At 41.3% G+C, this 15,708-nt stretch overlaps 1 protein-coding gene across 2 annotated transcripts in view; it reads left to right on the top strand.

Annotated features, from left to right (window-relative positions):
- The window catches only part of LOC142993647 (chloride channel protein 2-like), a 106,434-nt gene extending 90,974 nt beyond the window's left edge, over nucleotides 1–15,460 (top strand). For both annotated transcript variants that reach the window (XM_076144409.1, XM_076144410.1), the window contains 4 exons: nucleotides 3,101–3,139; nucleotides 4,743–4,847; nucleotides 8,416–8,502; nucleotides 10,673–15,460. In XM_076144409.1, the coding sequence (XP_076000524.1) occupies nucleotides 3,101–3,139; nucleotides 4,743–4,847; nucleotides 8,416–8,502; nucleotides 10,673–10,867 (426 nt within the window). In that variant the 3' untranslated portion in view covers nucleotides 10,868–15,460. The remainder of the gene's footprint in view (nucleotides 1–3,100; nucleotides 3,140–4,742; nucleotides 4,848–8,415; nucleotides 8,503–10,672) is intronic.
- The last annotated feature ends 248 nt before the right edge of the window (nucleotides 15,461–15,708 follow it).

Raw genomic sequence — 15,708 nt, 5'->3', positions numbered from 1 at the left:
TGTTTTTCTCATTATTTCCCCCCTTCTTCGCAATGCCGTCATGCTTTATTTATGATGGCTCATGGGCTCGCTTATTCATTCTTTCTTTGTAGTCACGTGCGTACACATTCACAAACAAAGCAAGAGAGAAATGACAAATTGGATAAAGAAATGTGTGAACAATGAGCCCTTTGACCTTCCCTACCTGCAATAAGCGGAATTTTAAGTACATCAACTGTTTACATTGCAGTGCATTGCAATCAGTGGCTTTGAAATATATATATATATTGGATGAAAATTGGACAATGCACACAATGCAATACACTATAATCATCCTTCATGAAAACATTAAAATTTGTAACACTCCAGCTCGAGTCTGAGACAAATCACAATAAGAGATACTTAAACCCATCAAGGCTTTTTTAAATTCCCAAGAGGAAATCTGTTTTGGAATACATTGCAGGAATGTGGTTTTTGAAGGACTTTATACCACTTTTTCCAAAAACGTTGAATGATAATGTTCTCAGTGTGTCCAGTGTAGTTCATTTTGTGGATGACACAGACATTTGATTTTGCTGGAAAAGATACTGACAGTAATTTGTTTTCTTCTCGAGTGTTTGCGCTAACCGCTTGCTTAATATTACTCTCACGGTAAAGAACTCAGAGGATTTGGTTTCGGGGTTTCAGCGGATGATTCAGCAGGAGTCACGACAACAGCCACTACTGCACCACCGTGGAACACTCAATCCAGTCGTGATTGCTCCTCGAAACCACTGTCATCATCGCTCATTTGGAGCAGTTAACGATGTTATTACCCAATTGTGTTAGTTTCTCCAGTCTAATCAAATACAGAGATTTGATAGTGATTTAAAGCAACAAGAAAAGAGAATCAGGCATTTAATTGTCAGTATATGAATACTAATTAGAATGGTATTACCATTTAGTGCAGCAGAGCCAGCAGGTGAAAGAACAACAGGCGTCATTACACAGAGTTACACTTGAGCACATGGTTTCTGTGCATATAAAAACAATGACCCAAAGGAAGGAGAGGAGATGAGGAGGACTCTAATGATCCTGATCTTGACAATGGTATTAGGATTGTCTTCCAACTACTTTGTGTTTATAATATTAGAAATATATGTCTTTGTTCTCTCCACATTTCTGGTCTTGTTGGGTTGTTAGTTTTGGTTTGGTTAGTTGAAAGACTTCCAGCTGCTCCACAATTAGATCCTACAAAACACCAAATCTATTAAGTTGAACCGTGAATGTGACAGCATTATCTAATAGATGTTCAGCGGTCAGAGCTTCTACTTGATCTCCTATCATTTTTATCAGTATCAATAAGTACCAGTGTGACATCTGAAGAAAACAGTACCAAAGTGCTGCGAAGACAATATTAAGTTGAAAAACTTGCCTATAGAAATGGAGCTATAGTAAGTTTCCAGTATGACAAAAAAGAGAAAGGATCAGGAGTCTGTGTTAAACTGAGTGTGTACAATGGTTTGTTTTCACTCAGTGTGCTGCCAAAAGGGAGAATAGAGGTGAAGAAGTGTTTTTTTGCACATTACAAATCTTTGCAACAGTCTTAAAATGAAACTGGAACTGAAAAGACCATTCACCAAAGAACAAAACATTGCAACACTTGAAAACACTAAACACCCATAACAGTAATTGTGTACCATCCAAAATGTTCATCCTGGATCATAAAGCCTCTGTTAGATCCAGTTTTACCCTTATTGCAGCAATGTGTGTGTTTCATTTAGCTGTCTTTGAAGTCGACGCTGTGTGTTTCCATTCCCTGCTGACCTAGTCTTGGGTCTTTGCCATTGACTAAGTGATCGGTTCAGTGGATGGAAAGAAAGATAGATGGCTGTAGGAGAGAATGAAATAGCAATTCGCTCTGGCTAATCTTTACTGAAACAGCACAGCAAGCAATACAGCTTTGTCTGCCTATTCAGTCAGCATTCTTGAATCTCACTGTGCACACACAGACACACACGTTCTCCAATCTTTGCTTTTTTAATTGACCGGTTTCTCTAACAGCAGCTCTTTTATATGCCCAGGCCTTCCTCACTGTTTTGTCACATCTTCTGCATACACACACACACACACACACACACACACACACACACACACACACACACACACACACACACACACACACACACACACACACACACACACACACACACACACACACACACACACACACGTATCGTATTACCACAACAAAAGTGTGACATCGCCTCATTAGAGTGCCCTTGTGCAGTGTGATCAGGTGGCAGAGGTAAAGTGCTGCAGGAGCGTATTTGTTTGCGTTTGTTTGTGTCATGTCTCATCAACTCCAGGCACGTCTGGCCTTTGCTTGCATAATGCTACAGTAGGGCACCTCTGTCTACCTCACAGCAACAGTTGCTAGGGTTACCGACAGGTCGGCCACCGCGGCGATGAGGATAAATGAGCTCAGGGCTCCCATCAGTCTGCGGGTCACACTCACTCTCTCACTCTGACGGACACACACACACAAACACACACACACACACACACACACACACACACACACACACACACACACACACAGACACACAGATGTTTTCTTTCATACAGACTTAATACTGTAAATACTCTCACTTGAGCATAACTAAAAACAGTTTGAAATTGTATTTCACAGCCTATCACCCCCACACACACACACACTCACACACATAGTTGCACATTTCCATTACCCCGCCTATATAATATTCCCCAGGCTTTTTTCCTTTGAAAGCATCGGTGCTGGTTTGATTCCGGCTGTCGGGCAGACTGCAGCATCATCCTGTCACTTCTGTCTTACAAGCTCTGAGAGCAGCACACATCCATCATTAAAGTGATCATCTGCTCTGACATCTCATACAGCCCATCTCCATACTCATTTAATGTACTGTAGAAACGTCTTTACGTCATTCACTTCTCTCCCCGTCTTCAGAGAGTAACACTGTGACACATGGTTGGTCATGTGTCTGTCTTCTGTGTATGTGGCTCCGTGTATATCGCTTGTTGTGTGTTTTTTTGGTGCTGTACTCGTTGCGTTACCTCATGTTATTGCGTGCAGTGTGTATGACCTCTGCCTCTGTCTCTGCAGGATGACGGCGACGTGGAGGACGACATGACCCTGAGAGAGGTGAGAGCGACAGTTGGCATACCAATAACGCTGTCAAACACACTGTCACAAATGTGTTGAACTGATCAAAATAACAACTTTACACTCAAAACCCCTTGCAAAGAACTAACAGACACAATCGATGTACGTTCTATTCCCTCCCTCATTGTCTATTATCCCTCACGGAAGCACAATAATAAGGATCACAAAAGAAAGCAGGTAAACTATAACCAACATTACATTTCAATAGATTTCCAAAGTCTTTAGAGTAATCCGTCACATTGGAGACAGTCAAAGTGCAATACAAAGATAAGTAAGGAGCAGCAGTCATTCTGAAGTAAAAGGAAATATAATTCCAGAGAGTAAGGGATAAGATAAGGGCAAAGACGAGGGTTTTTTAAACTTTGAAAACAGACCCAGCCACACATAACACACAACACACACACACACACACACACACACAAAATATACTCAAAACTAAAGCTGTTAAGTAAGCAAAACCAAACTACTGTGATTTTCCAAATAACACTGAAAGGAAGAGTACAATTTTGAACAAAAAGCTCCTCTTATGACTGTTCAGTGCAGAAATAATATGATTTTGGAAGGTACTGTAATTGCGACTGCGATTACAGAATGTATTTGGTTGCTGCACGTGTACGTCACCATCGGCATGTTCTACGTTTTCTTTTCTCATATAAGAGACAGACATAGGGGTTTAAAAGCGTTACGCAAGGATTTAATGTCACCTCAATGCATATTTACTTTTTTTAACGCATGAATGGACGCACCAATGCTCTTTCTGGCGCCTTTGCCTCAGATGTTTGTCCTTTAGGGGACAAACACTGAATCCTCTGAACCTGCTCGAGTTCAGAATTCCGACATTTAAAGCTTTGAAATGACGGCTATCATCACCATCAGTCCAGATGTGATGTGTTCTTTTGCCTTATCCATCTTCAGCCAACTATATTTGTCCCGTTCAGATTGAGCACGATGACATCACACGCTGACTTTTCCAGTTCCTCAATATCCCCAGACAGGCTGATTTTTACCCTGGAGTCTTATATTTTTGGATATGACACCATTCATAATTCATCCACCAACAGCACCTCTCATTTCCTCTCTGTTAACCTCACATTCTTCATACTTTCTCACCCTTTCCCCTCCTTTCTCTCTGAATCACTCATCCTCCACCTCTCACACATTGACCATGTCATTGCTTTTCTCTACCTCTCCTTTCCTTGTTCACCATTCACTTTCCCTTCCATCTATCATCGCGGGTATGATGATTTATAGAGTCTTCTGGCGAGTGTCTGCTCCATTGATTGTCCATCAGAGGAGAATGAGTTGTCACAAGATTGTGAGACCATGATTTGAAGTCTGATCAGCGATGAAGACCAAACACAATTAGCTTAATAACCATATTTAAAGTATAAAGTACAAATTACAACCAGGGGGTGACATCAGGGGGGACAGAATTGAAGCCATCAGTGCTAATTGAACAGCAGTTGTGCTCCGTTTAATTTGTTCCATCTTATCTTACAAACTCTGCGACACTGTTTATCCCTCATCCACTGACCTCTTTCTTCCACCTCTTCCTCCTCCTCCTCCTTTTATTTTTTTGCAGATTGCAGAGTGGGAGGAACAGCAGCTTGACGAGCAGGTCAACTTTAACAACTGCAAGATCGACCCTGCTCCCTTCCAGCTGGTGGAGCGCACCTCCCTGCACAAGGTTTGTAAAAGGAGAGTTCGGAGTCGTATTATTTATTGTGCAGTGAATATCAATCAATGATCAGTGTTTACTGGTGTTTGGTTCATTTATTTAGATGGGTATTTCCTTATTTTAGCCGATCAGATTTCATTAATATTACCCAGAATGCACAAATTAAAATGAACAAATGATTGAACAATGAACAAATAGAGATCTGAGGCTTGATTAATGTCCAAAAGATCATCAATAGCTTCTTCCGTAGCTTTACTTAGCTGAACAAGAGAACAAAGCTGAGAGTCTGAGGACCAGCGGTGAGGAATAGTGTGTATTGACAGAGATATGGGAGGGGGGCGGGATTCCCTGTTTACGCATTGTAAAATATATTGGCTGGCAGTTTGAGCTTCAGGGGGTTAAAGGAAAATGTTATTGTTGACATCCAATATGAAGATGCTTTCCCTTCCCGACAAAAACAGAAGCTCTCTCCAAATGGCACCAGAACAGATAGTGGCACTCCGCCTGTAGTGTGTATAGATATCGGTGGTGTGTGTACACAAACCCACACACACACACCCTCACACACACACACACACACACACACACACAGCCAATCACCTACTGAGTGAAGGAGAAAGAAAGTGCATCATGATTTAGTTTCCTACTAAAGCACAATCTGAAAACACACACACTCACACACACAGAGTTGGACACACACCTCTCTCTGCCTTGCCAGTGGCAGTGCCTAACGTCCTCCATTCATAATGGTACGTGCCCTCCACCCCCCACCTCTCTCTCTCTCTCTTTTTCTCTGTTGCCCTCTCCTCCTCCATATCCCCTGGGCTCTGTGTGAACACTCTTTAAACATTTAAGAGAGGGATCCTGCACCTATCCATCTCTCTCTCCTCCCTGAGCTGCACGCTGCCAAAAGCCAATACCACGCACAATCTCCTTCAGCACATTAAACACCGCCTGCCACCTCTGCCGGTGCTGTAAAGAGGTGTGTTAGTGAAGTCTTTCTCTGTATATCTCTCCTTACTCAGCCTCTGTGGATCCGCCTCATGTTTATCCCGTGGCATTTAGCGATGTGGAGGTTGTGTGTTTTTCCGCAGTCCCTTTGTTACAGCAAAATCAATTTTTTTGGGGGGGAATATTTCCATAACAATATGATTCTCTAGTGGATGTGGTTTTGGTTTTGGCCTCAAGCTTCCACCAGAAAATCTGTTCATTCGTGGTCTCAAAGCACATTTGATGGCGCTGTTTGTGTAGGCAGACAAACAAACATGATTTACAAAATAAATATCATTAAAGGTGCAGTTGGTATCATTTTAAGTATTGATACATCTCGTCTAGATCAGATATCACGCTTTACTTTATTTTCCAGTGTGGACCACAGTTTTCTTGAATTGCCAATTTTGGTTTTGACACCACTGACCTGTGCCGTTACTTAAAATTGAGCCTTTTAACTCAAAAAGGTGACATCTTTCCCAAAACAAAGACTAAAAATAATATAGAGATCGATGACTTTGTTCAAAACAATTTAGAACTTGGGACTTGACATGTAACTTGCTTGTCTTGACATGAGAATTGGGTGTGCAGATTTGACAGCCACTAGGTTTAGATACACTTGAACACTTTGATTATACTGTGATGAAGGCAATACATTGTTTCTTCAAGCATCATGTATAGTACAACTGAACAAGACTGAGATTGGCATAAATTGAAGTATGCTTGCTCTGAGTAACAGCCCTAGATTATGTAATTGTAGATCAATTTATTCAGGCATGTAAACATCAGGTACTGTGTGCATGTACACGATTTAATCACATTTTTGTCGATGCATGTAAACATACTGATTGACTCTAATATAAACTAAAAATAGATGTCAGATGATTGCTGTGCTTGTGATTCCACAAATTAAGATCACATTTTCCACGATTCTTGCAAGCTTGTTACTTAGAAACTACTGTTTCTAATGAAGAGGTTAAAGAGCAAATGTCACCTGGAGACATCCATACATGAACACTACACGCATTTTTGTCTACTCTGCAAATGCAGAGTACACGTGGGTGAAAATGGGTGAAATCAATAGAATTCTGTCTCTAGCTGGATGTGTTTCTTAATGATCTTGTATGCCTGCATGCTTACACCAATGGTAAACCAACACAGCATTTATAATCTCTAATTAAAGGTATAATGTGCTTGCAAATGTACCATATGTAGAGTTTAAGATATTAATCGTTTGACCCGGAATTGATTGACGTTTTTGGCCATTATTCATTGGAACTTGCCCTGTTGATCCAAGATGGATCAGTCTCTTTTTTTTTGGAACAGCTTCCGTTTGTTTGACACCCTGGGGTTAGTGTTCATACATCCCAAATTACGAAAGGGATTAATCAGCAATCAGGAAATAGAACAGAAGGTCCAGTTGGCATCAGTCCTGCAACCGTTCTGATCTGCCGCGCAAGATTTTGACCTTTTTGCTGTCTGCTGCCTGCAGCCACGCTTTTGCTTTCACAGGAACTCTAGTAAAGACTGAATGAAATTTTAATGATCCCCATGGGGAGGTTGACTCATTGCATCAGCAAAAACTAATAAGTAGAGAGTAAAAATAGAGCCAAACTGTCTCATATAGACACAAGCCAGCATTTTCGACCCTAGAACTTAAAATTAAGGTCAGGTCTGTCGCATCCTCTTCCTTTAAAAAAAGGATGGATGTAGATTTGTGAAGCGTGAAGCTGACACCAGTGTGTTTACAGAGCACCAGCACTGTAGTTTTTGTTCTTTGAACTATGGAGGAATTAGTTCTATGCTCATTGACTGGAAAGTTATGCATAGAAATCCTTTTCCATATCAACAAAAGTGTGGCAACATACACAGATCATACAAAATAAAGAGTTGGAATCCGGTTTTTAACAGTAGAAATGTCAATAGATGTAGTGTTTAGTACTTTGTAGTGTTTATGTGCATGTAAACAAACTGCATAGGAACTGAACTGCCCTAAAAACTCTTTTGTTTGATCCTTTATGTGACACGTTCACATCTCCATGCATTTCAAACCAGTGGCCTAAATGAAATAAGGAACCTGTAAATCTGTGTGTGTGTCTGTGTGTGTGTGTTTTTGTCCAACTTGTTCTATCTGTAGCTCATTCCCCAGATGTTCACTGTTACCTGATGTGCTCGTCTCTAATTGGCTACTAATCTCCCCATGGGTTTGGTCCTAGTAGGACAAGCCTCCCTTGTTTTCCTCTTCCACAGCATAGGCAGATATCCAGCTGTTTTTTCTAATTTGATTTCCTGAACATTGTGGACATCATTACTAAACATGAATGCAAGCTCCACAAGAGCTCCCTGTGCCGCATTTGGCAAAGTGATTATATCTCATTTAGCTGAACAATTGGCAAGTTGCGTGAATCTTTGGTGGATGAAGATCTCACAAATGGATAATTAGAACAAATTAAGTTTTATCAATCTTGCTGTACTGAGTTTTTATCGTTTACATCACTAAGAAACTGAGATGATACTCACCAGGGTTTCCAATGTAATGCCAGTGTTATTTATCAAGCGTTTCCGCCCATTTGCCTGTTTCCTCCAGACACACACCATCTTCTCCCTGCTGGGCCTCGACCACGCCTACGTCACCAGTATCGGGCGCCTCATTGGGGTTGTGTCACTCAAAGAGGTAAGTTCCTAAGTATTTGCTCATGCCTGTGCACAGGTCCATCTGTTGAGATCTTACCGTTTAGCTTATGTATGATTGTTTCAAGAAATTAATGAATAACAAAGTGTAAATTCAATGAAAAAACCTTATTTGACCTTATTACGCAGCTGACTTATGCAGTGGAACTTTTCTGTTATTAGTTGAAATCTATTTGAACAATCTTGAATCTTAAATCTGTCTCATCAGTCTAATCCAAAATATCAAAGGGGAAAACTCATCCATGTTCCTTTGACAGCATTTACATCTTCTTTTCTAGCTGGCCCATATCCATTTCTTGTTAACATGGTTACAAGAGTTTACTGCATTTAAGAGGGTGAAGAGGAGGGAACAAAAACACAATGGCTGAAAACGAGGCCGAATAAACAAGGTCGCAATAGTAAAATGTAATGTCTAATAAAAATGCAGTGTGAATCATCGTTCAAGGTCCATGACTTATTATATTTTTGGACTCCCACAGAGAAGTCTTCTTCTTCCAAACTTCTGGTATGAACATCATGAATGTTTTTGTAATCGTTTTTGCTCCACTTAGTGAATGATTGTGCCACTCTTAGCCATTGTGTTTCCAGATGGATCCAGGCGGGCCTTCATGGCTACTGTTAGTGACAAGGCCCCAGTTGTGATTGTCATCATGCACACAGCTGACGCGCTCGCTGCTTTCATAACTATAACATCACGTCGTCAGGCTTTTCAGTCAACAATAATGGCTCCTCCTCCCTCTGCCTATTATGTGTTGTGACAGACAAAGGCCTGCTTAATATTGCCGTCTCCTTGTCTTTCTCTCTCTATTCGCTGTCTCCCTCTCTCCCATCTGCCTCACAAACAACTGAAAACCTCTCGGTCTCTGTGAATTGGCCAGGAAGCGGTGAGAGCATTGTTGCTAAGTGCAGTGCTGCTCGTCTGTCCCTGACATTTAGGCTTTTTTGTTCTATGCTCCACCAGTAGACAAAACCCGGCCATGGCAGATAAACCCCGCCTGTCTGTCTCACAGCCTCATAGCATCCTGCAATTTCACAGCCACTCTGTGATTTCAGTGCATTTTCCACCCTACAGCACGTTTTGTATATTCAGAGCTACAACAGCACACAAATCCTTCAAAAGCTACATTGCAAACAAAAATTCCACAATACACAGACAGAGAGACCAGACTTGTTGTTTTGGATAGTTCTTTTTTCAGAGACCCTTTCAAACTAATGGCTGCTGGGTTTTGAAACATTTTTTTTTGTGTTTTAAAGAATGTGTAGCTTATTAAACCAAAACATTAAGCAACTAACTAACTAACTAAGGATTGTTCCATGTGTCAGTCTGCTGAGGTGTTTGCATAGGGATTCTAGTGCCACAGTCCATTACCCTGCATCTATTCACTCCAATGCCACCACACCATCTATATTTACCTGCAGCCATGGTTACCCCAGTTCCTTCACAAGGGCCTGTCTATAGTCTATAGGTACAACAATAGATTAATGAGGACACAATACTTCAGAGACAGTGCATCTGCTCTCCTTATCCTGGATCATAGGGTCGATCTGATGCTCTTGTAGTCAAAGAAGTTCTTAAAAAGTTCCTAAATATATGCACTAACCACATAGCACCGTCGTGAAATCATTGAGAAATCATTGTAAAATCATCGTTTACGCCATTCACTTAGGCGTAAATGGGCGTGACCTTTTTGAATATAAATAGACAAAATGTAAAAGTGGTAATTACAGCGCCTACATGCCTCTTTCATTGCACAGGATAACAGAATTTTTTGCCTAAGGGTGTGCGATTGCATCCTCACTGGCACATTAAATCTGGGATCTTCTCATGATGTTTGAAGTGAAGGACACACACACATATTCTCAAAGGAGTAGTTGTCCCTTCAAACCAATGTTTAGAAAAATACAGGCTGCAGTTTACCTGTGGGATAAGTGAGTCTGACCCAATGTTCACGCTTTGTCGTTTTACTTTCATTGCCACTGTGTGTAGGTGGGACAAGATCCTTGGAGTGTTTTCTCTCTTTCTTTTCTGTGATTCTGTAAAATGCTTAACTAAAAAAGCACCAGAAACCACCAAATATTCCCTTTTGTTGTCCTTAAAGAATCCAGTTAACACTTCATAACCCTTGCCAACTGTCTGGTCTTTCTCCATCCAGCTTCGTAAGGCCATCGAGGGCTCGGTGACGGTGAAAGGTGTTAAGGTGCGCCCCCCTCTGGCCAGCTTCCGGGACAGTGGCACCAGCAGCAGCGAGAACGAGGCGACTGAGCTGCACAAGCTGTGGGATCGCCACAAAAGCCTGTCGCTGCCCCGTGAACCCACCCCGCCTGACTCCGACGAGAAATGTCAGTGATGGAACATAGGGGAGAAGGTGGACGAGGAAGAGGAGGTGGAGAAAGAGGAAGAGGATGGATACAGGTTTTTTTTCCCCCAAACCCCCCAAAGCCACAAACGTGCAAAAATCCTCAGGGCTTAGGATGAGTACTTTATTCTGAAAAGAGTTCAACTATTATACCAGACTCCTCCTCTGTCTGCTCCTTCTCCTCTCTCTCTACCATCCCCTCCTTCATGGACCACAGGCTGCTTTTCTGCCTTGTACTGACCAAGCCAGACACTCCATCGGAGGGTGGAACACAAGTCGAACTGTGCCCTGCTCTCCACTTCTCCTTGGGAACCTACAGTGGTGCAAATGTGGGTTGGGGGAAACCTATACGGATCTGGGAATGGGCTGAAATCTTTTTAAAAAAGGGATGTAACTTTCTTATTTGATTTAATTTAGCCTGCTGACTGTTTTAGAATTGTGATCAAAGTTTCCTTTTTGAATGAGTCTTCCATTTGTGTCGAAGTTGAGCAGTGACGCGGAAGAGTTCTCCCTTTGTGTACAGAGTGTATGTACTGAGAAATTGTACTGTATCGGTCCAGAGGTCTTTGAAAGACGGACGTAGCAAACAACTTTTTCTATGTACGTTTGTTTTAATTGCCACATTTCATTCTGACATTCCAGGTTTTTTGTGTTTTTTTGGGGATCAACTGATCAGGTTTTGTGGGTACAACTCGTTTGTGGTTCCCTCTGACAAGCACTGGACTCATCTGAGTGTAAATGCCTTAGTTTTCACAATTGTTCCTGTGTTTTCTCCTCGTCTTCGTTCCTGCACTGCTATTCCTTCCCCTTTTTCCTTGTGATACTCATCTCTTCATCGCTACTCTACATGGTAACGGTTAGAGTCAAGTCTATGCAAGCAGACATGCCTGTTGGCAGGGCCGAGAGCATGTGTAGCCCTTTTCATAATGTATGCCGTCATGCTGTAGCTTTAGTCTTAGATCCAAAGACGCATAGAAACATGCAAACTAACAAGAACGAGAGCCGTTAGAGAGACTAGGGTTCACTCATCTAAATATAGCTCTGAATTACTGTTCCAAAAATGGTTGGCTGGTGGAGAGGGCAGGAAGCAACGGACGGACGGATGGACGGAGGGAGGGAGTAAGACTACAGTACAGTGAGCGGATGGAAGTCTGAACGAATGAAGAAATCATTGCTCAACCAGCTGCTCTGGGCCTTTTCATCAATCTGCCTTTGCTCGCCATGTTACCTAACCTCCATTACTATCAGATATACAGACGCCCCTGCCTGCTGGAGGATGTACGGGTTTAGAATTCCTCTCATCCTCATCCTTTCACAGCACAGCACCAGCTGATGATATCTGAATGGGTTCTGGGTGATCAATGCCTGGGTGACCTGAAGCATGGCCCAGCGAGGTTAAGCAATGTAGAGTCACTATAGGAAATCCATAGTTGGTCGATAGAGGGTAGAAGGAGGTGCAGTTCACCTTTACTTTACCAAGAATTTATCTAGTCTACCACTCCAGATCATAACTCATTTTTTAATTGCAGCAACTTGACTGACCTGCCAGAGAATTTGAGCCATTAATATTTTAATGGCAGGATAGTTTCTGATTCAGTAAGTAGTATAAGTACTGTGTATTTAATAATTCATGTTGTGTGCCATAATGCTTGAGGCTTGTTAGTGCGCTTTCTGCTCATCGACAGGAAAGCATTGATTTGTTTTCCCTTTCCTCCATCCCACCATCTCTCTCTGACTTCTTCTTGGCTTGTGGGCTACTGACTAACATGACATATTTCCTTGGAATGCTCACTCCTGTGATTTCTATGAAGATTCTCAGCCGTCCAGCTAAAAAGCTCATTTTAAACCCAATGGTGGGCTTCAAACACAATGTTTCTGCAGTCGCGGATATCCTGGAAGCCTTGCAATTTATAGAGATTTTTTTCAGGCCTGGAAATGTTTTAGAAAGTTGTGAAGGAAGGAAGGATTTTGGGAAATATTTAAGGAGTGTGATCTTGACAAGCCCAGCTAGAACAGGAGAGGATATTTGTATTTTCTCCAAATCTGTTCTCATATCGTCAACCAAACCAAAGCAACGAGTCGGAGGCCAGAGATGTGGTGGTTGCTATGAAACACTGTCTTGCAGTCCCCAGTTGTCATTATTTGCTAGATTAGAGCTAACCGTAAATGACTCGCTCTAGTCATCATCACAATTCCAGGCAAATGTAGTTTCCATACAAAACACCTGGCTATCTGCTGAGAATATAAACTATGACAAGAAATATTATCAATAAGACACAGGATGCGGTTGGTGTTTGTAGATCCTCCAAGTCTGTGCTTCTTCGAGTTACACTCCTCAGTTTAATTAACATAAACATCTTAAACGCCACAGAACACTTATAGAAAAGTATCAAAATGTTATTGAAAAATGATTGTAGAAACTCTGTAATCTGGCATTTGTCGTCTGGGCTTGATGGCTCGTTGGGTCACGTGAAAGTTATTTCAAACGTTAAGGCACAGGAATGGAGTTGCCAACGTCTCTGGCCATTGCTCAAATAATGTCTGCTATGTCCAAAATATGCATTATTGCCATCAGAGGAGTTTTCCTGGTCTTCCCAGTGCGGATAGAGAGACAATTCTCGATTTGAGAATTTAGCCTTCCTGTATTGAGCCTTGTGTTTTTCTAGACTCTCACGTGACCCCAAAGGATTCACCTCATTCAATGTGGGAAACTACTCTCGGAGGTATAAATGCCAAAATATCTTCAAGACTAAACCACATGTCCAGTGGCCTTGAAGTATGACCGTATGACACTCCTATCATGTTTGGTTGAGGGTCGCTCTACTGTTTGGACGCCTTACACATGCACTCACAGCAGCTCCATTGTTTTATTTCTTTAGCTTTTTTCTTGTCTAGCTGTGCACCACTGAAAGTAACACAGAACCAGAGAAAAGCATGGCGGCTCTGCATGAGAGGGAGCATGTAAGGTTTTATTTAATGCACCAAAAACAAAAGCTTGAAGAAATATATTAAGGGAAGAATGTATGATATTCTGTCTTATATGTGCCATCTTGTGCCCGTTATGTTCTTATGTTATGGATGTCTTTGTATCGTCTGCAGAATGTTGATATTCCACTTATTATTCCACTATTCACTGCCTAATTTCAAACTGGGGATGGGTTTTTGAGTTAGAGAAGACAGATATTTACTAGCTAATATACAGTATTTAACACAATTGATGTAATATAAGATTATAATTTAATGTCTAACCAATCCTTCATTCTCTCTTTGAATGAGATTTTATTTTTTCTGGGGGGAGGGGTGTTGTTTAGTTATTTGTTGTATTTGTGACTTTTTGATTCTTTCAAGTCGGATGTCATGTTGTTCTTTTTTATTTCTATGACATTTATAGAATGCAAATAACACTATAGGAGCAAAGGCTTGCAATGACAGCCTGATAGGAAAATGGAATTCTGAAGCTAAGTGAGGCTGAATGTTAAGGGGACCAGCATGTGGTCTGTAGGTGCCATATTCATTCCACAAGTGCCTGCATGGACTCCTCCTCTTCTTGTTTTTTATCAATGGGATTAAGCAATTTTTAATCGTACTCAAATGCATGTAGACGAGGCACTTTCCCAACAGTGTGTAATTATCACCATAGCAAACCCACAACTGCTTGCTCAAGCGTCGAGCATCAACTCGTGACTTCTGTTCATTTGTTTGATTTTTTTAAAAACGTTTTTTATTTGTGGACATTTCTCATCTCACCTGCCACAAGATGGTTAAAGACAAATGTAAATGTATATTTATTATTTTCAATTAATCAAGGTAGAATTTTGACTTATTTTTATTGATGATCTACTTGTGTGTAATCAACATGTGCAATAATGTTTCTTCATCTCACTCTAACCCAGTTTTAATTGACGACTTGACATGATATGATTGCAAGATAACCATATTTTTTTAAAGAAACGTGAAAAGTGTAAAAAGATGTATGTATATGAGAACTGACGCTCACTCAGGAGCTTCTGTGTGATAAAGTGATGCTTGATGTACAGAGGAAGGTTTCCCAAATGCCTCCAGGAAGGTGTTTCCAAAACGCTCTCTGCTATTCTCGTCATAAGCGCCTCCTTTGAGGTTTTGACACTAAAATCAAAGTGACAAAATTCACCTTAAAACACTGTTGGCAGCTTTGAGTGTTGGGTTCACCTTTGTTCTGTAGGAGAGATGCTAGACTCTCTCCCCGCTGGCTTTTGGGAAACTTTCCACATTTAGGTCTTAAAAGGAGCTTTGGTGAATCCTGCAGCATGGACTGTAGCTGCAGCAGCAACTCTCCTAAAGCACCGCTGCCAAGTCAGTTTTATCCTGCTGCCCTTATAACTTCTCCTTCAGTCTGAGGGGCTTTCACAAGACCAAGTCCTCACATTAGCTGGTGAGGGCCATCTTTTATCTTACAGACTGTACTTGTACATATTAGAGGCCCCTACTATTGCAGTCCCCGAGGGCCAAACCAGAAAGTGCTCACCAAAATTCATATTTTTCAGATAAATTAAACATTGTTTTGTATGTCAGGGATGATTAAAGGAGATTTTAACAAACAAGCAACTATTACCCATCATCTGTGTCTTAACTGTCCTTTCCTGCTCCATTCTGCTTTTTCCCTGGGAAATGAAGGAGAGATTTGTATCTTCTTCTCATAGTCTCAGTTGGAAAGCTCACATTAACACCACAGCAATCACAGAAATCATCAAGGCCAGGTGTAGATTAAGTAATATCACTGTAGAGATATTACTTCTCACAGTGGCATATAAAACACCAGAGCAAGGTGCAGCTGATGCTAATGTTCCATCACT

This window comes from Genypterus blacodes, unplaced genomic scaffold (genome assembly GCF_046128005.1).
Source record: "Genypterus blacodes isolate CSIRO-AG114 ecotype Tasmania unplaced genomic scaffold, CSIRO-AGI_Gbla_v1 ptg000003l_1, whole genome shotgun sequence".
NCBI lineage: Eukaryota > Metazoa > Chordata > Actinopteri > Ophidiiformes > Ophidiidae > Genypterus > Genypterus blacodes.
This window is presented reverse-complemented; position numbering and strand designations above follow the sequence as displayed.